General features: G+C 38.4%; 1 protein-coding gene across 1 annotated transcript in view; it reads right to left on the reverse strand.

Moving 5' to 3' along the window:
* Positions 1–592: 592 nt before the first annotated feature.
* Idh3b (isocitrate dehydrogenase [NAD] subunit beta, mitochondrial) overlaps positions 593–27193 on the reverse strand; it is a 108780-nt gene continuing 82179 nt past the window's right edge. Inside the window, exons 7-9 of the mRNA XM_067143224.2 lie at positions 14122–14331; positions 13885–14040; positions 593–1675 (exon numbers count right to left, since the gene is read on the reverse strand). Of these exons, the coding sequence (XP_066999325.2) occupies positions 1601–1675; positions 13885–14040; positions 14122–14331 (441 nt within the window). The 3' untranslated portion in view covers positions 593–1600. The remainder of the gene's footprint in view (positions 1676–13884; positions 14041–14121; positions 14332–27193) is intronic.

The raw sequence follows: 27193 nt of genomic DNA on the forward strand, positions 1-27193 counted from the left end.
TGGCAAAATTTACCAGCACAAACTGCTTATGATATACTATCAAGCTTACGCTTGTAGTTATTGAGAGTCACACAGATTGCAGCACAGGAGAATTGGTCTCGAGATTCTTGTAGAGTCAGTCTTGGGAAAGAACATCACTACTAAAAAGACTCTTAAAGAGAAATTACACATTTTAATATTTACTTCAGATGATAACGGGAAAATGCTACGAGGGTACAGACATGCAAAAACGATGTACTAGGAGTAAAGCAAAGTGATCTGAAATGAGGTCTTCATCATAAGACTGCAGTACAAAGAAATCGATGGGAAAATGAGAAGAGATGAAGCATAAAAATAATATAAGATCATAGTAATTTATAGTTGGCAACAGTTGCATAGTTATGGATTTCCTACTGACCATGGTGTGAAGATTTATAGCTTAGTATTTTGGGTCTACAAAGATCATATGCTTATGCTAATAGGCATCATTGGCTTGAAGGGTATGTTGATAGTGGCCAAACACTAATGTCTTCTACTAAAATTGTAAGATATACACTTAAGTATGGAGGAAGACCACAGTGAACATCCGCTGCTCACAAATGAATCATATTCATACAATTTTTAAATATTTTATTTAGTCAATTGTCATTACTAGCTCATTTTTTAAAGAACAATTCTATTAATTAACATATCAATAAAACATATTTTCTATATACAGTGGTATAATACCGTACATTGCTAGCAAGTACTTTTATTAGAATAAATATTAACACAGTAGTTAACAATGTTTAACAATAAGGAAGTTGACCAAGGCAGATTTAGAACCAACTACATTAAAAGTAACATGAATTCAAGTTTCACAGGATTACAGTATAATGTAAAAAATTTATAGAACAATTCTGATATGAGACAGGAACATCTGCAACATCTGAGCAACTGAAGTAAACTATTTTTAATGTAATTATGTAGCTTAGTCTATCAATTGTTTCATTATAGTATTTAGATAGATCTAGGATTCAATACCTCTAAAATGATTTTTCTTCAAAGGCTTTATCTCAATGTTATGATATTTTCAACTATACGAGTAAACTCAAAAATAATACTTCCAACTAACAGAAGAGGGAAAATAAAAGAATTCCCTCATAAGTGTGGCAATACCAAGCAATTTTATATAATGCAGTTCCTTAATTTCTATCTCAAACAGAAGTACATGATCAAAAATTAACATACTGGAAGTCAAATTTATTACAATACTCACAAAAGTACAATAATACTTTATGACAATACTGACTACAAACTTTGCTTAAGTAAGTTTGTACCTATGTCACTCCAAACATATAAGAACAGATCAAACTTCAACACAAAAAATAAAAAAAATAACAAGTATACATAATTTATTAATTAACATTTTACAAAGCAATTTCCTCTAAAACGTGAAATGCTTGTCAAAATACACGGCTCCAATAAATATGCTGACCTCCTTATAGAACACCGTACAAGTAAATTACTCAACACATGGCCTAAAAGGGCAAGGTATTCTAGTTGTGTAATTTATGTAGTGAGTACAGCTTTACATTTCACCTAATACTTCAACACTAGAAAACAAATACAATCCACTGAATTAATGAAGACAGCTGATGACGGCATATGTGAATTCATTGGTTGTACTCTGTCCTCCAAGATCTTTTGTTCTTACCTGAAAGATTTACAGAAAAAGAGGGTATTTAAATACATATAATGGAACATACCATCAGAAGTTTTGAAAACTATATGCTGGCAGAAATGAATTAATGGATTATGAAACCTTGGTGATGCATCATATAAGACATGGAATGAGAAAAAGGCTAAATATATTGCAATAAAACTGTTTGCAATTTTAATGTGTGTCCTTTATTTGAATCACATTGATCTTGTCCAGATAGGAAGTTAGAAATGGGTCAGACACAATCTGGAAGAGGGTTACATATGAATACAAAGCCTCTTCAAATATAACCAAATTTTTAAAATATCATGCAAATGCAGTTTCTGGTAAGTGGTGCTGTACTGTGGTATCCCTCCTAAGGAACTAGCCATATGGCATGCATTTCTGTAACAATTAGTTATCACTCAGCAGCTGTTAGTTTGTTAGAGTATTGAAAATGTGTTTGCAATTGTTGAGATGACAATTTTATGAGCAGCGTATCAACATTCACTTCTGCTTTGAACTGAGGAAAACATTTACACAGATATACCAAATGATGAACACAGTTTATGGCAATCAGTGTACAAGTCGTACAGTGTGTTACAAATGGTTCCAATCTTTCAAAGACAATCAACAGTCAACACACAATGGCCTACATGAATTGATCACAAATGCATCAACAACTGAAAAAAAAAAAAATTTTTTGGGCTTATAACCATTTAAATATGTAACTATTTTGACACTTGTAATGCTAAGATAATAGACTTTTTCCTTTTTTTTTTTTACACTTTACTTTACTTTGCACCGATACAGATAGATCTTAGGGCAACGATGGGATAGGAGAGCTATGAGTGGGTAAGAAGTGGCCATGGCCTTAATTAAGATAGAGCTTCCGCATTTGCCTGGTGTGAAAATGGGAAACCATGGGAAACCATCTTCAGGTCTGCCGAGAGTGGGGTTTGAACTCGCTATCTCCCGAATGCAAGCTCACCGCTGCGCAACCCTAACCACACGGTCAACTCACTTGGTTTCCCTTTTTTCCCCCTGTATGTAAATGGCACTAATAAATGACCCAAGCAACACATTTTAGTAGACAATTAATTTATTCTAAGGAGGCATTTGTAACAAATCATTGCACAAACACAAATTCTGATTGTCTCCAAAATACAGATATGGGTCAAAGTGATATATGGACAAATGACATGGAAGTAACAGTAAACAGAGGACAAAAAGGTACTGTCCACATCCTTCTTGAGTTCTCTGGGTGTTTATGAAAGTCAGCCACTAGGGTGCGGCGCCCACAAAAGCTCAAACTCTGACATCTGTTCGAGCAAGGTAGCTAAAAAATGGCTGAAGGAGAACTGCAAGGATGTCGAAGGTTGTATGGTCCTAGGAAAGGAAGATGCTGCATAGAGGAAAATCAAGGAAACCTTTGGAGAAAGGAAATCTAGGTGTATGAATATTAAGAGCTCAGATGGAAAGCCACTTCTAGCAAAAGAAGACAAAGCAGAAAGATGGCAGGAACATATCCAACAGTTGTATCAAGGTACAGATGAAGATGATTTGGTTCTGGAACAAGAAGAGGCTGTTGATGCTGATGAAATGGGAGACTCAATTTTGAGGTCAGAGTTTGACAGAGCTGTGAGCAACCTAAATAGGAACAAGGCACCTGGAATTCATGACATTCCCTCTGAATTACTGACTGCCTTAGGAGAAACCAGCATGGCAAAGTTATTCCATTTAGTGTGTAAGATGTATGAGACAGGAGAAGTGCCATCCGAATTTTGGCAGAATGTTTTTATACGTATTCCCAAGTAAGCCGGTGCTGACAAGTGTGAAAACTACTGCAGCATTAGTTTAATATCTCATGCCTGCAAAATTTTAACACGTAATTTTAACACGTATTATTTACAGAAGAATGGAAAGACAAGTTGAAGCTGAGTTGGGAGAAGATCAATTTAGTTTCAGAAGAAATGTAGGAACACGTGAAGCAATCCTGACTTTACGTCTGATTTTAGAGGATCGAATTAAGAAGGACAAGCCCATGTACATGGCATTCGCAGATCTAGAAAAGCCATTTGATAATGTTGATTGGACCAAGCTATTTAAGATTCTGAAGGTGATTGGGATCAGATACTTGCTTGCTGTCATTTCTTGATGGATACAGTACTTTTGCATCCATCTCTTGGCACAGGCTAGAGTAAAGTGTAGCTTCCACCGAAGTCCCAGTCAACATCCATGGCTGTGACAATATGGAAGTTGCTGGGGTATGGGTAGTGCTGAGTAATGACATTCAGAGCATGAGTAGTGCATCTGAGTGTAACGAAAGGTGCTGCTCATAGGGTCAGTCGTGCTGCAATAGTACTTTCTGACCCACTGAGGAAAGCAATGGCAAACTACCTCACTCCTCATCTTGCCTAGTACGCCTCATTTTGGTGCTGCCATTGGTTTTTGTGGTTTACTTATAACCGCATAACCTTTGGTGGTGTTATTTGAGGATCCAACCAGCCTCTGGGCTGATGACCTAACAGACAGACAGACTGAGAACAAAGAATGATCTATAATGTGTATAAAAAATCAGTCTGCAGAGATAAGAATTGAGGGCTTTGAAAATGAAGCAGCAATCCAGAAAGGAGTGAGGCAAGGCTGCAGTTTGTCCCTCCTTCTTTTCAATGTTTACATAGAACAGGCAGTAAAGGAAGTCAAAGAGGAATTTGGAAAGGGAATCACAATCCAAGGAGAGGAAATCAAAACCATTTGCCGATGGTATTGTTATTTTATTTGAGACTGTAGAAGATCTCAAGAAGCTGCTAAGTGGTATGGACGAAGTCTTGGGTAAGGAGTACAAGATGAAAATAAACAAGTCCAAAACAAAAGTAATGGAGTGCAGTCGAACGAAGGCAGGTGATGCAGGAAATATTAAATTAGGAAATGAAGTCTTAAAGGAAGTAAATGAATATTGCTACTTGGGTAGTAAAATAACTAACAATGGCAGAAGTAAGGACATAAAATGCAGACTAGCACAAGCAAGGAAAAGCTCTCTTAAGAAAATAAATTGGCTCACTTCAAACATTGATATTGGAATTAGAAAGATGTTTCTGAAGACTTTCATCTGGAGCATGGCATTGTATGGAACTGAAACATGAACAATAACTAGCTCAGAAAGAAAGAGAATAGAAGCTTTTGAAATGTGGTGTTACAGAAGAATGCTGAAGGTGAAATGGATAGATCAAATCACAAATAAAGAGATAAAATGATAGGACACATCTTAAGACACCCAACTGGTTTTTGAAGAAAGTGTAGGTGATAAGAACGGTAGGGGTAGACCGAAGTATGAATATGACAAGCAGAGTAGAGCAGATGTAGGATGCAATAGTTAAGTAGAAATGAACTTTAAATACCACAGGATAGGTGGCATGGAGAGCTGTATCAAACCAGTTTATGGACTGATGACTCCAACAACAACAACAAAACAACAACAACAACAACAACAACAACAACAACAACAACAACAACAACAACAACAACAACAACAACAACAACAACAACAACAACAACAACAACAACAACAACAACAACAACAACAACAACACTTTCCAAAACATGAGCAAAATGAGCTGACTACAAATATCATGGGAGCTACGCAAACTGCACGATTCTGGCGAGCAGGTTGCCTATCCAACAAATTTATATTTTAATCCGTTTTGAAGTACAATAAAATTATGTAGGATTAATTTCTTGCAAATAAAACACAAAATAAAGCCAATTTTATTTTCTTCCTTAAATTCCCTTCTAAAATTAGGGTGAATGGATAATTCCATGGCATATATTATTCGCACATATATACATACAGTATTTTTGTCTTTTGTTACATTCCTTGTTCTCATCTGAATCAAGCAAAGTTATTTGCTGCGATCTTCTTGTTGTGTCATTTGTTTATCCTTTTTTGTTACTGGTTTACTGTTGGTTTTGCTTTCCTGGCTAATTAATAATGGGGAAAAAAGGAAGGAAAGGAAACCTTTCACTACAGAAGAAAGGTTAAAATCTTAGAAAAAGTTAATTATTCCACGGAACACAGAAGAATGCTGAAGGTGAGATGGATAGGTTAAATCACAAGTGAAAAGATACTAAATTGAATTGGTGAGAGGAGATCGATTTGGCTAAATTTGACGAGAAGAAGAGACAGAATGATAGGACACATCTTTGAAGGAAGTGTGGCACCGGCACATCCATCCAGAACAAAACAAACCCCATGGCACTACAGCCCTTGAAGGGCCTTGGCCCACCAAGCGAACGCTGCTCAGCCCGAAGACCTGCAGATTATGAGGTGTCGTGGGGTCAGCACAACGAATCCTCTCGGCCATTATTCTTGGCTTTCTAGACCTGGGCTGCTATCTCACCATCAGATAGCTCCTCAGTTTTAATCAAGTAGGTTGAGTGGACCTCGAACCAGCCCTCAGGTCCAGGTAAAAAACCCGGACATGGCTGGCAATCGAACCCGGGGCCTCCGGGTAAGAGGAAGGCACGCTACCCCTACACCACGGGGCCGGCTCCATCCTGAATACAACGGTGAAAAACAAAAGTAATTATATATGCGTCATATTCCAAATATGAGGAATTGGAAAATATAGTAAACAGCTGGTCTGAAACTTCAAGAGCTGCAGGCATTCCAATTGGTGGTGTGCTCGTAAGGGAAAATGCGTGTAAGTGATGTACATTCTTCACATTGTAAATTTCAGCGCATCCAATGGCTGGATCGACCGATTTAAGAAAAGGCAGAGTATAACCTACAATACTGTTTGTGGGGGAACTAAATGCAGTTAGTGATGAAACTGTGGAAGAATGGATTGATGCAGAAGCTGACCAACAAATACCGGTATGAACCCAGGAACATTTTTTAACCTAGACGAAACTGGACTGTTTTTTCAGTATGTTGCCCAGTAAGAGTTTGGCATTTAAAGGGGATATATGCCATGGTGCGAAACACAGCAATATAGGGCTCACAGTGATGTAGGGAGACAATGCCTATGGCTCTGAGAAGCTCATTCAGATAGCGAAATCTAAAACGCCTTGTTGATTCCAGCATTGTGATCATTACCAACTGCCTATGATGCCAACCATAAAACTTGGATGACCACAGATCATTTCTGACAGCAGTTGGCTGCTCTGGATGCAAAAATGTGTGTGCAAAATAGGAAGATCATCATCAACCACAGTCCTGCACATCTCATGGATGTTTATTCGATGAACATGCAGTTAGAATTTCTGCCTGGTAACTGCACAAGCAAGCTGCAGTCTATGAATTTAGGGTATAAAGTCACTTTATAGGAAGAGACTGGTACAGAGAATTTTATTGCTTATGGATGCTGGAAAGGATCCATCATCATTTAAAGTTTCAATCCTGGGCGTGCTTCACTTCACTGCAAAATCTTGGAAGGCTTTGAAGCAGATTACCATCTCAAATTGTTTTTTGAGAACAGGACTCTTAAAGAATCATCCCAAAGAAGGCCTGTTTCCTGAGGTATGGAGAATGTTTCAGTCAAACTGCACTACTGAAGACTTTCTTTGGGTGGATGATGCTACGATAAATGCGGAGGAAAAAGTGCATAGGAGGTGGTTGCGGAACCAACAGCAGCTGAGTCTTCCACCAGTGGACATTTTATGTAGATATTTGTCATTTGTAGCAGGGGGGTGAAAATAATTTTCATAACCTTTATGAACTTGAAAAACAAATAAAGGACATTAGAAGTGTAAACAGAGACTGATTCTAGACTATTTTGTTAGGAAGCAGTGATTGTGTAGTTTTCCACCTGGAATAAGTGTGTGTTAATGTTGTAAATAGGCACAATAGCAGTAATTAAAATGCTCCACCCAGAAAATATTTCTCAGGAAGCTGATTACAGTAGTCAGCGGAGATAATACTTATGGAAACATTTCAATCGCAAAGAACTAATAGATGTTACATCCATGTTCAGGAAAGCTTTTTGTGGTGATCATATAATAGTGACAGTGCAGCTGAAAGTAAAACAATTGCACAACATGGCAAAGAAGAGAAAGGAGACTATTTACTTCCCTTACTGTATGGTTGAGTTACAATATAATACTAAACTTGATTATTTACCTGCTGTTGTTGCTGTTGTCTGAGACATCAATCCATAAGGCTGGTTTAATGCAGCTCTCCATGCCACCTTATCCTCTGCTAACATTTTCATTTCTACATAACTACTACATCCTACACTTATTCTAAGTCCTGGGTGTCTTTAAGATGTGTCCTATCATTCTACCTCTTCTTCTCGTAAAATTTAGCCCAATCGATCTCCTCTCACCAATTCGATTTCGTATTTCTTCATTCATAATTCAATCTATCCATCTCATCTTCAACATTTCTCTATTCTCTTTCTTTCCATATTTCACTTCTATCCAATGCCAGGCTCTAGAAGAAAGTCTTCAAAAACATCTTTCTAATTCCTATATCAATGTTCAAAGTGAGAAAATTTATTTTCGTTTAAGGCCTTCCTTGCTTGTGTTACTCTGCATTTTATGCCCTCTTTACTTCTGCCATCATTAGTATTTTACTACACAAGTAACAATATTTACCTACTTCCTTTAAGACTTAATTTCGTATCTAATATTTGCTGCATCACCTAACTTCGCTCGGTTACTGTCCATTACTTTTGGTGTGACTGTCAGTCATTCCTTCTCCACGAGTTATAACAGAACGACTTTTAGGGCATTTCATGAGTGTTTGTTCAATGTACATATCGGTCCACACACCAGACCATTTCCTGTCCTTTCTTCGAACAGTAAAATGGCCTTTATTCAGTATTTTGTAGAGTTCTGGATTTGTTGTTTTTAGTTCCTGCATTTGCTGGAAGGTATATTCTTGCACATTTAGCATAATTACTATGACATGAATTTGCAAAACAGCCAGCATATGCTAAAATACCTGTAGGTGCATTTCAAAATTTCTTGATTGCTCATGCCCATGTAGGTAAACCTTTTTCATAATTTTTTACCATACTTCATATTTGTAAACATTTTACTTTTAAAAACCATTATCATATTCTTCTACAGCATGAAATTTCCTGTAATTTGATACCACATATAATTTTTTTCTTAATTTTTGATGTTTTACAAGATTTTAGGCAAAAACACAGTTTGCAGGACAGTACTGATGTATTGATTTGAATATTTTAACCATGATGGTTCACTCTTGTCCGTATTGACTTACATTCAATTTCTATGAAACACTTTTCCGCCTTGTCAATACTTCACATTTTATTATAATTATCTACTGTACATGTTTTGAGAGCTCAACTGCTCTCTTCCTTAGCAGTGCAAAAACATCAAACAAAATCCTTGGACTAGACATTTGTACAATACAGTCATCAACAAAACAAATTATACATAAATCTTGAAATCGTTATAATATCTCTTTTGTGTCTAAACCGTTCAACTTACACTGTCAAACACAAATCCAGGCCTCAATATAACTTCAGGAAAGCTGACTGGAAATCCCTCTCCACCTTACTACTGAATTACCTACCCACTCCAACCTCCTTATCAACCTGTGACATAGACTCAATTGTGGCTCGCCCGGAAAAATACATTTTTCTGGTGCGTTGACCAAACTGTACCGAAATGCACTTTAAAAAGAGAGAAGAAAGCTCCGCGGATTAAGAAAGAACTTTCGAAGTTAATAAGTAAACGGAACAATCTATACAAAAAGTGGAAACAGTGCCAAACGGAACAAGCATGGGAAAAGTACAAATCCGCACGGAAAGACACTAAGAATAGGATCAAGGAGGCTTACGATCAGCATATTCACAAGGCTTGCTCAGATACCAAAGAGCTGTGGAAGCTACTAAAACGGAACTGTGGCAGCGCTGCACCAAGCTCCTTTCAGGCTAACGGGAAATCCATCTCCATGCCCACAGACATTGCCTCAGCCTTCAGTGAAAATTTTAAAGAGAATTTCTCCCAGGCACAATCAGCTGGGGACATGTATATAACCAACACACCCGTACTGCCCCTCCTTCTCACCAGCCTCTACTTCTTGGAAATTGAGGTACTAGCAAGTTTGAAGAGGATTCGACCCCATGCGGCGAGCGGCCCTGATGAAATACCCAGCCGTATACTCCGTGACTGCGCTGAGTCAGTGGCACCATCTCTCTGCAAACTATTCAACCTGTCGCTTCACTGTGGATCACTGCCTCAAGATTGGAAGTGTGCTGATGTAGTTTTGTTTTTCAAAAAAGGTGACAAAGCACTTATTGACAACTATCGGCCAGCGTCTCTCACCTCCAACGTATGTAAATGTATGGAACGACTGGTAGCCTCTAATACACGGGAATACTTCTGGGAAGGTAATCTGCAAAATGAAAGCCAGCACGGTTTTCTTCCAGGAAATCCTGTAATACTTTATTAACAAAGGTCATTGACGAGTGGCAGTTCTCTCTGGAGAAATCTAAAATTGTTCAGGTAGACTGCGTGGCTTTGGACTGGGCTAAAGCTTTTGACCAAATCCCTCATGAACTACTTTTAATAAAATTAAGACATATTAATGTTAGGGGAAGTGTACTGGCCTGGTTGCGGTCATTTCTCGAGGGTCGAACTCAACGTGTTGTTTGATGGAGTTCGATCTTCGACCGTTAAAGTAACCTCAGGAGTATGTCAAGGCACCGTCTTGGGACCTTTATTATTTAAATGCATTTGTCTCTGATTTACCTAAATTTGTGACCTCAACCATAGCCCAGTACGCTGATGACACTGTTATGTACAGGGATATACAATGTGCAGATGATTGTCTGAAGCTACAGTCGGACTTGGACACTATAGCGGCTTGGTGTTACATCAACGGGCTCAACATTAATGCTGGAACATGTAAATACATTTGGCTAAGTAGGTCGCGACACCCAGTAGAATGTATATATAACATTAACAATGTACATACTGAGCGAGTTAAAACCATGCATTTGTTAGGAAAAACCATTTCTGAACAACTAAAATGTAACACGCAAACAGAGGTAGTTAGATGCAAAGCTGCCAGGGTGGTTGGTTTTATGTACAGAAGCCTCCGTGGGTGCGAGTTAAATGCCATACAGACGGCTTATCTGACACTAGTGAGACCTATACTAACGTATGGTCTACCTGCCTGCCACCCTACTGCTGCAGCTAACCTTCACAAACTAGAAGGAATCCAACTTCGCGCTGAACGACTAATTAACAAGAACAGACGCCTGCCTCCCTCCCGCCAATTGCTTCCTTGTGTAAATAAAGCGCAGAGGCAAAGGGGTGTGTCTTATATCCCCTCTTGCATGAACTGAGTCCTACAAACAAGGTTTCTTTGCTCATTCAGCGCGGATTTGGGATGATCTACCCGCCCTACCCGCCAACATTAAATGTAGAAATGTAAATATAGTTAAATGTTATGTTAGGAAGCACATACGGTGAGAAAACGCATGTGAATATGTGGAAGAATGAACGAGGGAGTGAAAGGTTGTATAAATGAGAAATATGTATACATTAGGCTAAACTTTGTTACTTTACCTGTAAATAGTGTTTATGACTGTTTGACTTTAGGATTTAAGTAATTATTTCAAAGGACAGGGGGCACTACGTGTAGGGGGCTTGTCCTTTTCCCCTGGCCTTCCATAGATACCGTAAAGGTTTATAGTAAATAAATAAATAAATAAATAAATAAATAATGAATGAATGAATTTCTACTGCACTATAATACAAGATGTCAAATATTTAATATTTCACACTGTTTTCACTTATAATTCTAAGCTCTACTGTGACTGAAATAGTAGTCTACGATTTTGTCTAAATTAAGAAAAACTAAACAGCTTTTCATTCAGCACTACAAGAAGTTAAGATTTTTATTATTTTAGCTTATAACTTTACATAACTTTTTTGTAAGCTTCACTTCTACAAATATACCTAAGGTATAAATTACCTTAAAATTTTCAAAACTCAAGAAAGTTACACTTCAGTCAGTAGGATACACTGGACAACCAATAGCAACTAAAACCAATGATTACAGCTTTTCATTCAGTTCAGCCATTCTTTTCACTGAACATGAATAGCTTCATTCTGCAACTGAAGTGCCTTCTGTCTCTTCCTGGTTCCTACTTAGCATTCATTTCTGCAAGATGGGAGACAGCCATATCCAATTCATTTTCTTCTAAGGTTGTTTAACCTTCTTTTGCGTCTTACATATATTCTTGCTGGTGCTAGTATCAGCTATGGTCTGAGTTTCTTCATCAGTAAAACTTAGCGCTTTTGTGCTAACTTCCATAGTTATACTAGAGCCCCTGCTAGAAGATGCAACTGCTACCTAGAACAATATGGGGTTTCTTGTTGAATATTCCATGGAACCGTTTGAGTATTCAAATTTAACAGATGATGCATCTGATCGTGAAGACTTCATATTGTCACATTTAGAATGGTGTCTCCTTTTCAGATTTTTGATTTGACTTCGCACTGTTTCGGTCCATAAATAAATCCAGGAGATTGAACCTGCATGAAGATTTTTTTAACACTGCTTCATTTCTAACAAAGGATGAAGTAAAAGACCCCAAGTTGTTATTATACCCATCAATGATTTGTAACACGGCATTGTGCGACCACAGATCGTTCGCATCGTTGGGCAAGAAGATTTCGACTGCATTTTCACCAAAAGCAAAGAAATTACAATTTGTAAAATTAAAGTGAAGGAATAAATAGCAAAGGGACATTCATTTTCATTTCCAATATTTTGTAAATTGTTAATTTATGGCTTTCATTTTTTTCACTTTTTATGTCAAAACTGCCTAATAGTTTGAACATTACAGCGTAGATGTAGTATTATATTCGTATCCAGTGTTGTTTTCCTTCAGACTGATGAAAATTTTAGAAAGATGAGTGTAAACAAAGTGCCTTGTCCATCAGTTACTAATTAGTTTTGTGTTATGTGTGAGAACCAGCCTTTAAACTAAAATAAAATAAAAAGTAGTAAATATTATGAGAGTTTGTGTTTAAGTACCATTAAATTAGGATTTGTGTTCTATGGTTAAACAAGCATAGAAACACATCACAAAATCTGCCAACGGTGTGTTATAAAAACTCTCTCAAAGCCTTTTCCGAGGACTATTTAAAACTGAAGGGGCTGTCTGGCCGAGGCAGTAAAGGCGTGCTTGGTTCACCCGGAAGGACGTGAATTTGAATCCCCGTCAGGAAGCCGTAAAATTTAAGAAACGAGATTTCCACTTCCGAAGATGCACATGACCCTGAGGTTAACTCAGCCTACACCAAAAATGAGTACCAGGTTAATTCCTGGGAGCAAAGGCGGCTGGTTGTAGAGCTAACCATTATACTATATCAAGTGCCGAGATTATGGATAGTGGAAGTCTTTACCTTCCACCCCTCCAAGGGCCTTCATGGCCTGTACAGAGATGACTTTGCTTTGCTTTTTATTTAAAACTGAAGTTTTTCAGCACTGAGGCACTACAGGATTACACACCAATACACTCTTAGGCCATTTCTTTCCAGCTTTCATTTTGTTCTGAACCACTTGACAATCACCTTCAGGATCTTATTCTCAACACCAGAGCTTTTCTGGGTTCAGAACACACGTTTATATTAGACTATCTTTTCTCTGACCAATGAGAATATGTCAGAATTCCTTCTCTTTTATTTGTCACTTTGTGCTACAATGTCTTTAGTAACCTTGCTTCCTTTTTACATTTCTTCTTCTTCTTTTCTTCATCTCCTCCTCCTCCTCAGTCAGGTTTTAAGGATGTGAATGATTACCCTGCAATGATAGTGGAATAGACAGAACAGCCAGTGTCCCAACGCTGAGTGTATGGCGGTGATAAATAACCCAAACCCTAAAGGGACCAACAGATTTGGGTGCACAAGTTCCCTTAGGTAGGGTGATGGTCCCCGCACTGGAATCTATGAAGAAGTGTTTGTTCCTAGGTTAGGGGCGGCTGAGGGAGGTCTCCATACTCTGCCAGGAGTGGCCTGATCAATTGCTGGCAGTAGCTCTAAAATGTCTGGGTGTGGTGAGCCCATTGAACTAATAGCCTCTAAGGTGAAATTTGGTGAATCACAGACTATTTTCTTACCTAACTTAAATATATTACCTGTATTTCTCCTTTTCTTAGTGGACATTTTGTTCAAAATGAAATCTTGTTATCTACATTTCTTTCTAATCACACATATTTTCATTTTCTCCTTACCTTGCCATTCTTCAACACTTTACTGACAGCATTGCGAATCATATCACCATAAAATTGAAGATTCACATGACTGAGCATTTTGGCAGCACAGAGCAGCATTGCTGTAGGGTTAGCAACATTCTTGCCTACTGCCTCAGAGAAAGTATGTCTCGCACCCTAAAAGAGTAAATGAGTAAATAGTTTGCAAAATTTAATTTAGAGTACTCTCTCAAAGCCAGTCCACAGAGGGATACTTACAGGTTCAAACACAACACATTCTGCACTGTAACTGGCCCCTGCAACTACTCCAGCACCACCGACTAGACCTGAAGCAAGATTATCTACAATATTGCCGTACAGATTTGGAGTCACCATAACATCAAACTGGCGGGGATTAGATACCATTTGCATTGTACAGTTGTCTACAATCATGGTCTCGAACTGTATTGTGGGATATAATTTGGAGATCTGAAACAAACAGTTGTTTAAAAAAATGCAAACTGAATATTTTACAGAACTCTTTATTAGTTTGCAACATTTTTCCCATATCTCTACAAAGTTCAAAATAGTAAACCACATTGATCCACATATAAGACACATTTTAGAACACCTATCTGAAAACTATACTCATATCCACAACCTGACTTTTAAAAAAAAAAGTTTCAAAAACCAGTGTGGTTTCAGACCACAGACAGGCTGTCAGGATCATCAGTATGCACCAGGTAATTGAAAAATGCTACGAGAGGAATAGGCAGTTGTGTTTATGTTTCGTAGATCTAGGGAAAGCATATGACAGGGTACCGAGGGAAAAGATGTTCACTATACTGGGGGACAATGGAATTAAAGGTAGATTATTAAAATCAATCACAGGCAATTATGTTGACAATTGGGCTTCAGTGAGAATTGATGGTAGAATGAGTTCTTGATTCAGGGTACTTCCAGGGGTTAGACAAGGCTGTAATCTTTCACCTTTGCTGTTCGTAGTTTACATGGATCATCTGCTGACAGGTATAAAATGGCAGGGAGGGATTCAGTTAGGTGGAAATGTAGTAAGCAGTTTGGCCTATGCTGACGACTTGGTCTTAATGGCAGACTGTGCTGAAAGCCTGCAGTCTAATATCTTGGAACTTGAAAATAGGTGCAATGAGTATGGTATGAAAATTAGCCTCTCGAAGACTAAATTGATGTCAGTAGGTAAGAAATTCAACAGAATTGAATGTCAGATTGGTGATACAAAGCTAGAACAGGTCAATAATTTCAACTATTTAGGTTGAGTATTCTCCCAGGATGGTAATATAGGAAGTGAGATTGAATCAAGGTGTGGTAAAGCTAATGCAGTGACACATCAGGTATGCAACACAACATTTACTCTTCTTTACTTACCATGATCTTTTCTTTACACACCAATTAATAATAATAACATCTTGATTACAGATAACTTCCACTTCATACAATACAACTTTTAACAACACACTAGAATCCAGCGCACACCGGCATGAACATGGCGTGCCACTTCGGCTCCTCTTCACAGACAGAAAAAGAAGATGCCTCGTCCCAGCTATGACGCTCTGACTCTGTAGGAATATATTTTAATCCCTCCAGTGCGGTTTATACTATAAGCAACTCCATTCTATTTCACCAGGCCAGCAGCACAAAACAATAACTTCGTCCCGAGGTCCTTCATGTTTTCATTTATGGATTAATATCAATTTAAAGGCTCACTAGCATCTCACACAGATGTTTTCACATAGTATTCAAAGCTACATGAAGTTAACTAAACTAAAAAGTGAAAGATTCTAACCCGCAACATATTCCCAATAAATACAATTATCAACAAATAACTGCCATCATTGTTGCCATTCAAATGCACCGTGTACTCGGTGACACCCAATGAGTCTCCGTCCATGCCGACCAAATTCGCCGTACTGAACCCGGGACTTCAACCAGACAACTTTCAGTTTGACTACGCCTATGGAGCCTAATTTGACATTCTTGAAAAAACTGTGGAATATTTTTCCCTGCCCCCTGTGATTACAAACTAAGGTTGGACACCTCTGCATACTGCTGATGTGTTAATGCTCCAATCATCATCCAACGATTAAAACAACGGGATGCACTTGATGCCAGACATTTTTATATCCTTTCTCACCAAGCTGCTCTCTTGTAAATATGTATATAAGCTTGTAATTTATCAACTGTTCAATTGGATATTGTAAATTTACTGTATAGTTATCCTGTCAACCTGTAATCGTTCAACCAATGGCAGTAATTAATGTTACGAACATTGACGCCAGATACTTTATACCCTTTCTCTCATAACTGTTTCAATGTAAATATTTGTATAAACTTTACAATTTCCTATGATTTTCTAATGAGTAGCGTCAAGTTATTCTTCGGAACACCACTGCTGGACTCTGCTAAAATACCCAGTGATTTTACGCATTGGTACCGACTACTATGTCTATAAACTTATATTGTTTAACTGTACCATCAGTGAACAAGTTTCTTGGTTGGTCAACTTTCCCATTGTAATGTATCTTAATGTTTACAATTTAATTACTAATCAGGTACAGTGGAACCTCGATTATCCGTTCCCGGAAAATACGTTTTCCCAGAATATGCGTTCAAATTACATGGTCCCGCGTGCATCGTAATTAAATCACGTTGTAGAAGTCCCGCATTATCCGTTCCTCGAAGAAACGATTTCCCGGATCAACTGTCCAGAAATTCCAGTCCCATCAATGCTAAATCCTCGATCAATCGTTTTTTAATAAACTGTATCTCACAAAAGGACGGCTATGGCATATTTATGGATCTTGGCGTTAACGCCCCGTCACTGCGATTTAAAGCAAGTACTGTACCGGTACTGGAAAAGCGATCGGCGGTGAACTTGCATAAGGGACCATCTTAGCATCGCATTCGGGTGGTATTGTTTAGAGAATCTCGGAAAATCATAAAGCAGAGAGTGGCGACAACAATTGCAAGGAGACACGGCGCATTTCGACAGCTCTGCTTGAAGACGCAACGAGTTTCGTCAAATGTTCGCACTTATAAAACGTCCATACAATGTCCAGGGTTAGATGTTTATATTTTTACTTTTTTCAATCGTACTGCCGAAGAGGTTTTTGGCACTTTGCTCAGGGCACTGCAGAGTAACTGGGCTTTCAGGCAGGAATCGAAACTGCTTCTTAACACAAATTCAGTATTTTCGATATTATCGTACATGATTATGTTAGCGAGACCAAAACACATGTTGCACCTAAATGTAATTTAAAAAAAAAGAAAGCCATGGGAGGTCTTGGAATTGCCTATTACTGTTTAGGTCCTAATGTAAGATTGGGAATTTTACGTTTTCGTGTTAAAATACCAAAAACCGCAGTCGTTTTATTTGCGCACGTTACATTTTAAATGGTTGGTATAATTTCAAACTCGTACTGACATGTGCAGCGAGCGCGCTTTCCAGATGACCTCAAGGTCACGAATAACCGTAATTTCTGAAGTTTTGATATTTCTTTTATCTTTCCAATTTGATTGGATTTGTGATGCGCGGAACTGAATATAATGCATTCGAGAACTTTTAAGAATCGATACTTACATTCGAAACCATGTTTTCGAGTTCAACATAACCTTTAAAGGTCGACGTACGCCTAATTTACGCGGTACGAGATTTCCAGAAACTGACTATGAACAGTATACCGGAGACCAAATTACAATGAAAGATTAAGAAATGAACGGATTTCGCATTCATTTTGGGTGCTTTCGTATCTAATGTGCTTTATTTTATTAGATGAGAGAATTAAAAACTACTTGTGGTCGATTGTCGTTTGGCTTGGCGTTATTAGATTTTTCGAAGAGTTTAGCTAGCCTATCAAAGTCGCTGAACTGAAAGAAGTTTTCATGGGAAACTGACGAAGATTCCCCTGTAAAACTGAATATAAAGTATCGAGATTTTGAACTCGCGTACCGGTAATTAATGCGGTTTCGTGGTCTAACATGCCCGCCTCTCATCCAGAGGCCCGGGTTCGATTGCGACCAGGTCAGACAATTTTACCTGGATATAAGTCTGGTTCCAGGTCCACTCAGCCTACGTGATTACCTTTAATTGTGGAGCTATCTAATGGTGAGATGGCGACCCCGATCTACAGAGCCAGGAATATCGGCCGAGAGGATTCGTTGCACTGACCATGCGCACCTCGTAATCTGGAGTCCTTCGGGCTGAGCAGCGGTCGCTTGGCAGGCAAAGTCCCACTGGGGCTGTAGTTTGGTTTGGTTTAGGAGTTTTGTAAGATTATAATTATACATATTTCATTTTTGTGATGTTTAGCCAAATTGTTGATGGTTTTCATTCATTCCCGGATTTTCCGTTTTCTCGTTTTGTACGTTTTATTTTCATGATCCCTCGAAAAACGGAGAATCGAGGTTTCACTGTACCTGATTTTTGCCTTGAGGAGGTAGTTTGACTGATGATGCCGTCAATGAAGGGTGAAACATGCCTCAAATGGAATTAATAATAAATTCCTAAGTGTTTAAAAATGTATAATGTATTGAATAGATGATTACAAGATATTAGAATCATTCCGTATTGACGGTTTTCACTTTACAATGGCGAAAAATGAAAGTATCCTCCTATTCAATACATCATATATTCCGTCATTAGACGGAGTAAACAAGTTCAGACATGTTTCGGCTCGTTTGAGCCATCTTCAGTGAAAAAATTAGGGGGGTTGGAATAATTTACATAATATGAGTTGAAAAAATGCTAAAAAACATCATGAAAGCGCAAATGAAAAAATAAACAAAAGAGAGCCTAGACGGAAACAAAATAGCACAAATATACAATATTTACATCAATATGCAGAGCAAAAAACAACTTATTGTGACCAAATTCAGTGAAACAGGTGTTAATTTGAAATAATAATTGATACTAAAAACTGCGTTAACCTAAGAAACAAGGGAATGAGAAAACAAATGATGCAGATGGAAATGAATAATAGTAGCACATGGTGAGGTTGTGGACCTCATAGTTTACAAATTATTAGTTTATAAAAACGACAAAACAGTTTGAAATCGCTGTCAAAATCCTAGTGGAAACCCATCACATAAAATTGGTCAGGAGGAGAGCGGGAGCAAACATTTTGAGAGAAACCAAGCCTGAATTAACCTGCAGGCGAAAAGCCTGTGATAAGGAGAAAAAACACCTTAAATTTAAGGCTTCAGAAATAGCAGCATTCTTAATATCTTCTCAATCTAGCGGTCCCTTTCTTCATTATTGTTTCATAATGTTGGCTGGTGTTTTGCCTTATTATAGAGGGGTCGGAAGGGCCGCATATAAAAATATGAGAAGCTGTGTTAGGTAGAAGACAGATGCATAGTAAATTGTAGTAATCTAGTGGAAACCGTCAATGAAGTTCTAATCTGTAATGGAAAAAATGAGGTTGTATGAGAAACATGGGTTGATAAGTAAAAAAGTGTGGAATGGTTGTGAAGAAAGCTTAAACTTACGGTGTGCAGTAGGTGGTTGTCCTCTCTAGTGGCCTGGCTTTCTCAAAGTAACGGTCTCGTTCGCGTGATCGAGTCTATTGTTGGTTCGGCTGTGTCTGCTAGGGTGGAAGGAGCGGAGGGGGAAGGGGAGGTACAGGGCTGGTTTGAGGAAGGGAGGGGTGTTGAGTTGGAGAGATAGAGGTGGGTTTGTTTGGCAAATATAAAGAATGAATGTTTCAAGAGGATGTTAGTTTACTCGCTGACTTCTAAAGCTCGAATGGTGTGGCCTTCTTAAAGTGACGGTCTCGGTCGTGTGATCGAGTCTATTGTTGGTTGGCTGTGTTTGTTAGGTTGGAAGGAGCGGAGGGGGAAGGGAGGTGCAGGGCTGGTTTGAGAAAGGGAGGGGATGTTGAGTTGGGGAGATGGAGGTGGGTTTGTTTGGCAAATATAAGGAAAGAATGTTTCAAGAGGATGTTAGTTTACTCGCTGACTTCTAAAACTCGAATGGTGTGGCCTTCTTAAAGTGACGGTCTCGGTCGCGTGATCGAGTCTATTGTTGGTTGGCTGTGTTTGCTAGGTTGGAAGGAGCGGAGTTTACAAATTTACAAACTTACAAATTTACAAGTTTACAAACTCCGGAGTTTACAAATTAAAGTGCCAATCCTGTAATTCCAGCTACATAGGTCAAACAGGCCGCAATTTTGTCATAAGATACGCCGAACATCGCAACGCTCTCAAATATAATCGTTTTTCAGCTATGAGCGAACACCAAAAAACATCCAGCCACGAATACACTTCAATAGACAAAGACCTGAAGATCTTGCATTATGAGCAAAAAGGCACCTTGCTCAACATTCTCGAGAGCATCCACATCGATTTAGATCAGTTTATGAACCCCACTCACAATTTAAATGAAGTCAGCGAGAAAAAGAACATTCTACTTGAAACATTCATTCCATACATTTGTCAGAATTTCCATAACACAAACAAACCCCACCTCCATCTCCCCGACTCACCACCACTCCCCCTCCGCTCCTTCCAACCTAGCAAACACAGCCAACCAACAATAGACTCGATCACGCGACCGAGACCGTCACTTTAAGAAGGCCACACCATTCGAGTTTTAGAAGTCAGCGAGTAAACTAACATCCTCTTGAAACATTCTTTCCTTATATTTGCCAAACAAACCCACCTCCATCTCCCCAACTCAACATCCCCTCCCTTTCTCAAACCAGCCCTGCACCTCCCTTCCCCCTCCGCTCCTTCCAACCTAACAAACACAGCCAACCAACAATAGACTCGATCACGCGACCGAGACCGTCACTTTAAGAAGGCCACACCATTCGAGCTTTAGAAGTCAGCGAGTAAACTAACATCCTCTTGAAACATTCATTCTTTATATTTGCCAAACAAACCCACCTCCATCTCTCCAACTCAACACCCCTCCCTTCCTCAAACCAGCCCTGTACCTCCCCTTCCCCCTCCGCTCCTTCCACCCTAGCAGACACAGCCGAACCAACAATAGACTCGATCACGCGAACGAGACCGTCACTTTGAGAAAGCCAGGCCACTAGAGAGGACAACCACCTACTGCACACCGTAAGTTTAAGCTTTCTTCACAACCATTCCACACTTTTTACTTATCAACCCATGTTTCTCATACAACCTCATTTTTTCCATTACAGATTAGAACTTCATTGACGGTTTCCACTAGATTACTACAATTTACTATGCATCCGTCTTCTACCTAACACAGCTTCTCATATTTTTATATGCGGCCCTTCCGACCCCTCTATAATAAGACAAAACACCAGCCAACATTATGAAACAATAATGAAGAAAGGGACCGCTAGATTGAGAAGATATTAAGAATGCTGCTATTTCTGAAGCCTTAAATTTAAGGTGTTTTTTCTCCTTATCACAGGCTTTTCACCTGCAGGTTAATTCAGGCTTGGTTTCTCTCAAAATGTTTGCTCCCGCTCTCCTCCTGACCAATTTTATGTGATGGGTTTCCACTAGGATTTTGACAGCGATTTCAAACTGTTTTGTCGTTTTTATAAACTAATAATTTGTAAACTATGAGGTCCACAACCTCACCATGTGCTACTATTATTCATTTCCATCTGCATCATTTGTTTTCTCATTCCCTTGTTTCTTAGGTTAACGCAGTTTTTAGTATCAATTATTATTTCAAATTAACACCTGTTTCACTGAATTTGGTCACAATAAGTTGTTTTTTGCTCTGCATATTGATGTAAATATTGTATATTTGTGCTATTTTGTTTCCGTCTAGGCTCTCTTTTGTTTGTTTTTTCATTTGCGCTTTCATGATGTTTTTTAGCATTTTTTCAACTCATATTATGTAAATTATTCCAACCCCCCTAATTTTTTCACTGAAGATGGCTCAAACGAGCCGAAACATGTCTGAACTTGTTTACTCCGTCTAATGACGGAATATATGATGTATTGAATAGGAGGATACTTTCATTTTTCGCCATTGTAAAGTGAAAACCGTCAATACGGAATGATTCTAATATCTTGTAATGGAAATGCCACCCAGGCAAAGAAGAAAGTCAACCTTTATTGCAATCTCAAAATAAAGGTCGCCAAATTAGGGCAAGACTTACGTTTTTTGAAAAAATGCTTGATTAATGACATAACCCCCAATTTTCTAAAGTTTACCAAGAAAACTCACAGAAATACAGCAAAAACTCGCGCGACTCAACCTAAAACCGATAAAATTTGGATTAAAGAGGAAATCAAATTTCTCCATAAAAAGAAATCTCTCCTGAACCACAAACTATATGAAACTCATTTAGAAGTTTCCACTCTCCTTTGCCCCCTCAAATGGACGTCCTTTCAATTCCACGTCTCCAACAAACTTAACCTCACTTTGTTAAAGAAACAAAACACACTTGACAAGAAATGGAATGCTCTTTCAAAAACAAAAACAATACTTAGCAAACATAACAACTCAAATAACACAAGCTCTAATGATTTTCACCAACCTGTAGTAAACTTAAGTAAAATCATTCTTGATGCCGATGATCTTGATGTGCTGAGCAAGGGACCTAAACATAATTGGGGTAATCCTTCTAACCGTGATAATTTAATTTCCACCATAGCTGAATCTGAATTGGCCATTAATAAATTACCAATTAATATACAAGAAGAGGTCCGATATGAAGTCAAACACAAGCTATCTTCCATCCTCAATCAACAACAAACCATTAAACCCAACACAGTGCACGTAGCTAAAGTAAACAAACTTAAGAAAAAAGTGAAACAAAACGACTTAATTATAACAAAAGCCGATAAAGGAAATGCTACCGTAATCATGGACAAAAGTGACTATGTTAATAAAGCACACACGTTTTTTGCAGACAACAACTTCATAACCTCTAAAAAAGATCCAACTAATAAAATACAAAGAGACCTAAAAACCATCATCAAGAACATTTCATTTCTGTTTAATGATCTTGAAAAATCCAAAATGATTATCATGAATCCGAAACTTCCCACAGCCAAAGCGCTACCCAAGATCCATAAAACAGACATCCCCATAAGACCCATTATCAATTTCAGAAACAGTCCGACCTATGAAGTATCTCGTTTCATTCACAAATTCCTCAAGTCACACTATCGTTTTCAAGCCAACACATCAGTAAAGAACTCCTTAGAATTCTGCAATAAGATCAAACACTTTAATTTATCCAAACACCACACTCTTCATTCTTTTGACATTACTAACATGTACGCTAATGTTCCCGTTAACAGCACCGTACAATTGATCAAAAACAATCTCTCCAAATTCAGCAATTTAAGTATAGGCGAAATAGATGAATTTATTCGAATTCTGGAATTTACTTTGAACAACAATTTCTTCACTTTCAATAATGTCATTTACCAACAGATAGGTCTTCCCATGGGGTCACCAGCTTCAGGAATCCTTGCAGACATCTACATTGATCATTTAGAACATTCTCACATCATTGGCAAGATCAATGGCATTCAACACTGGACACGCTTTGTAGATGACACCTTTGTTATTTTAGACTCCCACGTTACCAACAGCAACACAGTACTTGGATTTCTCAACTCTACTGACCCACATATAAAATTCACCATAGAGACAGAAAACAATAAAGCCCTTAATTATCTGGACTTAACCATTATGCGCAACAGCAACAACACTTTATCCTTCAATATATACAGGAAACCCACCCACACCATCAATACCATCCATCAGACCTCTGTGCACCCAGACATACATAAAAAAGCAGCTTACAATAGCATGGTCCTCAGAGCATTAACTATCCCTTTACCTCGCAAGAATTTCAAAAAAGAAATTAATACCATCTACAACATTGCAGAACACAATGGTTACAATAGAACCTTCATCAGCAGAATCATCAATAGATACAAAAGCAGACCCAAGACTACCCTAGTAAAAGATTCTGCTCCAAAAGAAAAATTTTCCACATTCACTTTCAATAATAGTAGCATTTACCAAATTTCTAATATTTTCAAGAAACACAGCATCAAAATAGCTTACAGAACCTCCCACACCAACTCCAAACTCATTTTCAATCCACACACTGTCAACAATAACAATAGCAACATCAACAACAAATATTTGAACTCCGGAGTTTACAAATTAAAGTGCCAATCCTGTAATTCCAGCTACATAGGTCAAACAGGCCGCAATTTTGTCATAAGATACGCCGAACATCGCAACGCTCTCAAATATAATCGTTTTTCAGCTATGAGCGAACACCAAAAAACATCCAGCCACGAATACACTTCAATAGACAAAGACCTGAAGATCTTGCATTATGAGCAAAAAGGCACCTTGCTCAACATTCTCGAGAGCATCCACATCGATTTAGATCAGTTTATGAACCCCACTCACAATTTAAATGAAGTCAGCGAGAAAAAGAACATTCTACTTGAAACATTCATTCCATACATTTGTCAGAATTTCCATAACACAAACAAACCCCACCTCCATCTCCCCGACTCACCACCACTCCCCCCCCCCTCCTCACACCAACCCTCCCCCTCCGCTCCTTCCAACCTAGCAAACACAGCCAACCAACAATAGACTCGATCACGCGACCGAGACCGTCACTTTAAGAAGGCCACACCATTCGAGTTTTAGAAGTCAGCGAGTAAACTAACATCCTCTTGAAACATTCTTTCCTTATATTTGCCAAACAAACCCACCTCCATCTCCCCAACTCAACATCCCCTCCCTTTCTCAAACCAGCCTTGCACCTCCCTTCCCCCTCCGCTCCTTCCAACCTAACAAACACAGCCAACCAACAATAGACTCGATCACGCGACCGAGACCGTCACTTTAAGAAGGCCACACCATTCGAGCTTTAGAAGTCAGCGAGTAAACTAACATCCTCTTGAAACATTCATTCTTTATATTTGCCAAACAAACCCACCTCCATCTCTCCAACTCAACACCCCTCCCTTCCTCAAACCAGCCCTGTACCTCCCCTTCCCCCTCCGCTCCTTCTACCCTAGCAGACACAGCCGAACCAACAATAGACTCGATCACGCGAACGAGACCGTTACTTTGAGAAAGCCAGGCCACTAGAGAGGACAACCACCTACTGCACACCGTAAGTTTAAGCTTTCTTCACAACCATTCCACACTTTTTACTTATCAACCCATGTTTCTCATACAACCTCATTTTTTCCATTACAGATTAGAACTTCATTGACGGTTTCCACTAGATTACTACAATTTACTATGCATCTGTCTTCTACCTAACACAGCTTCTCATATTTTTATATGCGGCCCTTCCGACCCCTCTATAATAAGGCAAAACACCAGCCAACATTATGAAACAATAATGAAGAAAGGGACCGCTAGATTGAGAAGATATTAAGAATGCTGCTATTTCTGAAGCCTTAAATTTAAGGTGTTTTTTCTCCTTATCACAGGCTTTTCGCCTGCAGGTTAATTCAGGCTTGGTTTCTCTCAAAATGTTTGCTCCCGCTCTCCTCCTGACCAATTTTATGTGATGGGTTTCCACTAGGATTTTGACAGCGATTTCAAACTGTTTTGTCGTTTTTATAAACTAATAATTTGTAAACTATGAGGTCCACAACCTCACCATGTGCTACTATTATTCATTTCCATCTGCATCATTTGTTTTCTCATTCCCTTGTTTCTTAGGTTAACGCAGTTTTTAGTACCAATTATTATTTCAAATTAACACCTGTTTCACTGAATTTTGTCACAATAAGTTCTTTTTTGCTCTGCATATTGATGTAAATATTGTATATTTGTGCTATTTTGTTTCCGTCTAGGCTTTCTTTTGTTTGTTTTTTCATTTGCGCTTTCATGATGTTTTTTAGCATTTTTTCAACTCATATTATGTAAATTATTCCAACCCCCCTAATTTTTTCACTGAAGATGGCTCAAACGAGCCGAAACATGTCTGAACTTGTTTACTCCGTCTAATGACGGAATATATGATGTATTGAATAGGAGGATACTTTCATTTTTCGCCATTGTAAAGTTGAATAGGTGACACAATAAACCCTTTACCATCCTACATTCAGTATCTTCAATATGGATTAACAATGATATTTATCACTTGACTGAGAGTTATGCGGAAAAAAATAGTCAATAGCTTTCTGCTAGCTTTTTACGCTGAAGTGTATAAATACCGATAACGGAAAATAAAACACATTAAAATCTCTCATAATAAAGGATGACTCAGAGAAAGGGTTCTCGCTGTAAACAAAGGCTATTTTTCAGTTCAATATAGGAATTTTGAAGGGACATTAAAAAACCTGTTGTTACAACTGGGTTCTCGTTATATCCCGTACTTACTATTCTACATTGTATGAGCATGCAATCCAACTTTATAATCAAGATAAATAGCCTTTTGTTAATCATATGCTTTCCTAGCCTCACTGCTCACAGAGTCAAAATTATATAACTGGCCATCTAGTAGCAGCTGCCTTTCTCTCAAGACGTAGCTTGACATGTACATGGCGCGGCTCGTAACATACAAAGATAAGGATGCTTGGTTCCTTCAGCTTTCAAAGACTTTCCCACTCCACTCACCCCAGGGGATTCACCAAGATACATTCAGCCTCCTTTGTATAGGACCTACTTCTCTTAAAGGACATTCAAAAGTTAGTACAGTAGAACCTCGATAATTCAAAATCTGTTAATTCAAAATCCCGCCTAATTCGAAGGAGGTCTCGTTCCCGGGAACATGAGATACAGTTTTGCATGTTATTTAAATTGTTTAATTCGAAATACGGATAATTTGTAATTCGAAGTACAATTTAAACCTAAGACACATTTATAATCCTAGATGAACGCTCCATAGACCCACCCTCAAAAACCTTAATAACATTGATCATGACATTAAATTTACCTTAGAATCAGAGACAAACAACTCCATCAACTAGACCTAACAATCAATAGGCACCCCTCTTCGTTCACATATAGTATCTATAGAAAGCCCACTCAAACGGCCACTACTATAAGAAATGACTCACTACACCCCCAAACACACAAAGCGGCTACATATAATAGCTTAGTAGACCGAGCGTTCAAAATTCCGATGTCAAGAAAAAACTTAAATAAAGAATTGAACACCATTCGCTCTATAGCAAAATTCAATGGATATAATGAATCCTTTATTGAAAGAATAATCAATAAATTCAGACACCGCCCAAAAACCACCCTAATAAAAGACAATACTAGCACTGCCACGTTTTCCACATTTACCTTCAATAAAGAAATTTACAACGTCACTAACGTTCTTAAAAAACACAACGTTAAAATAGCCTTTCGTACTAACAATAGAAG

Source organism: Anabrus simplex, chromosome 3 (assembly GCF_040414725.1).
Source record: "Anabrus simplex isolate iqAnaSimp1 chromosome 3, ASM4041472v1, whole genome shotgun sequence".
NCBI lineage: Eukaryota > Metazoa > Arthropoda > Insecta > Orthoptera > Tettigoniidae > Anabrus > Anabrus simplex.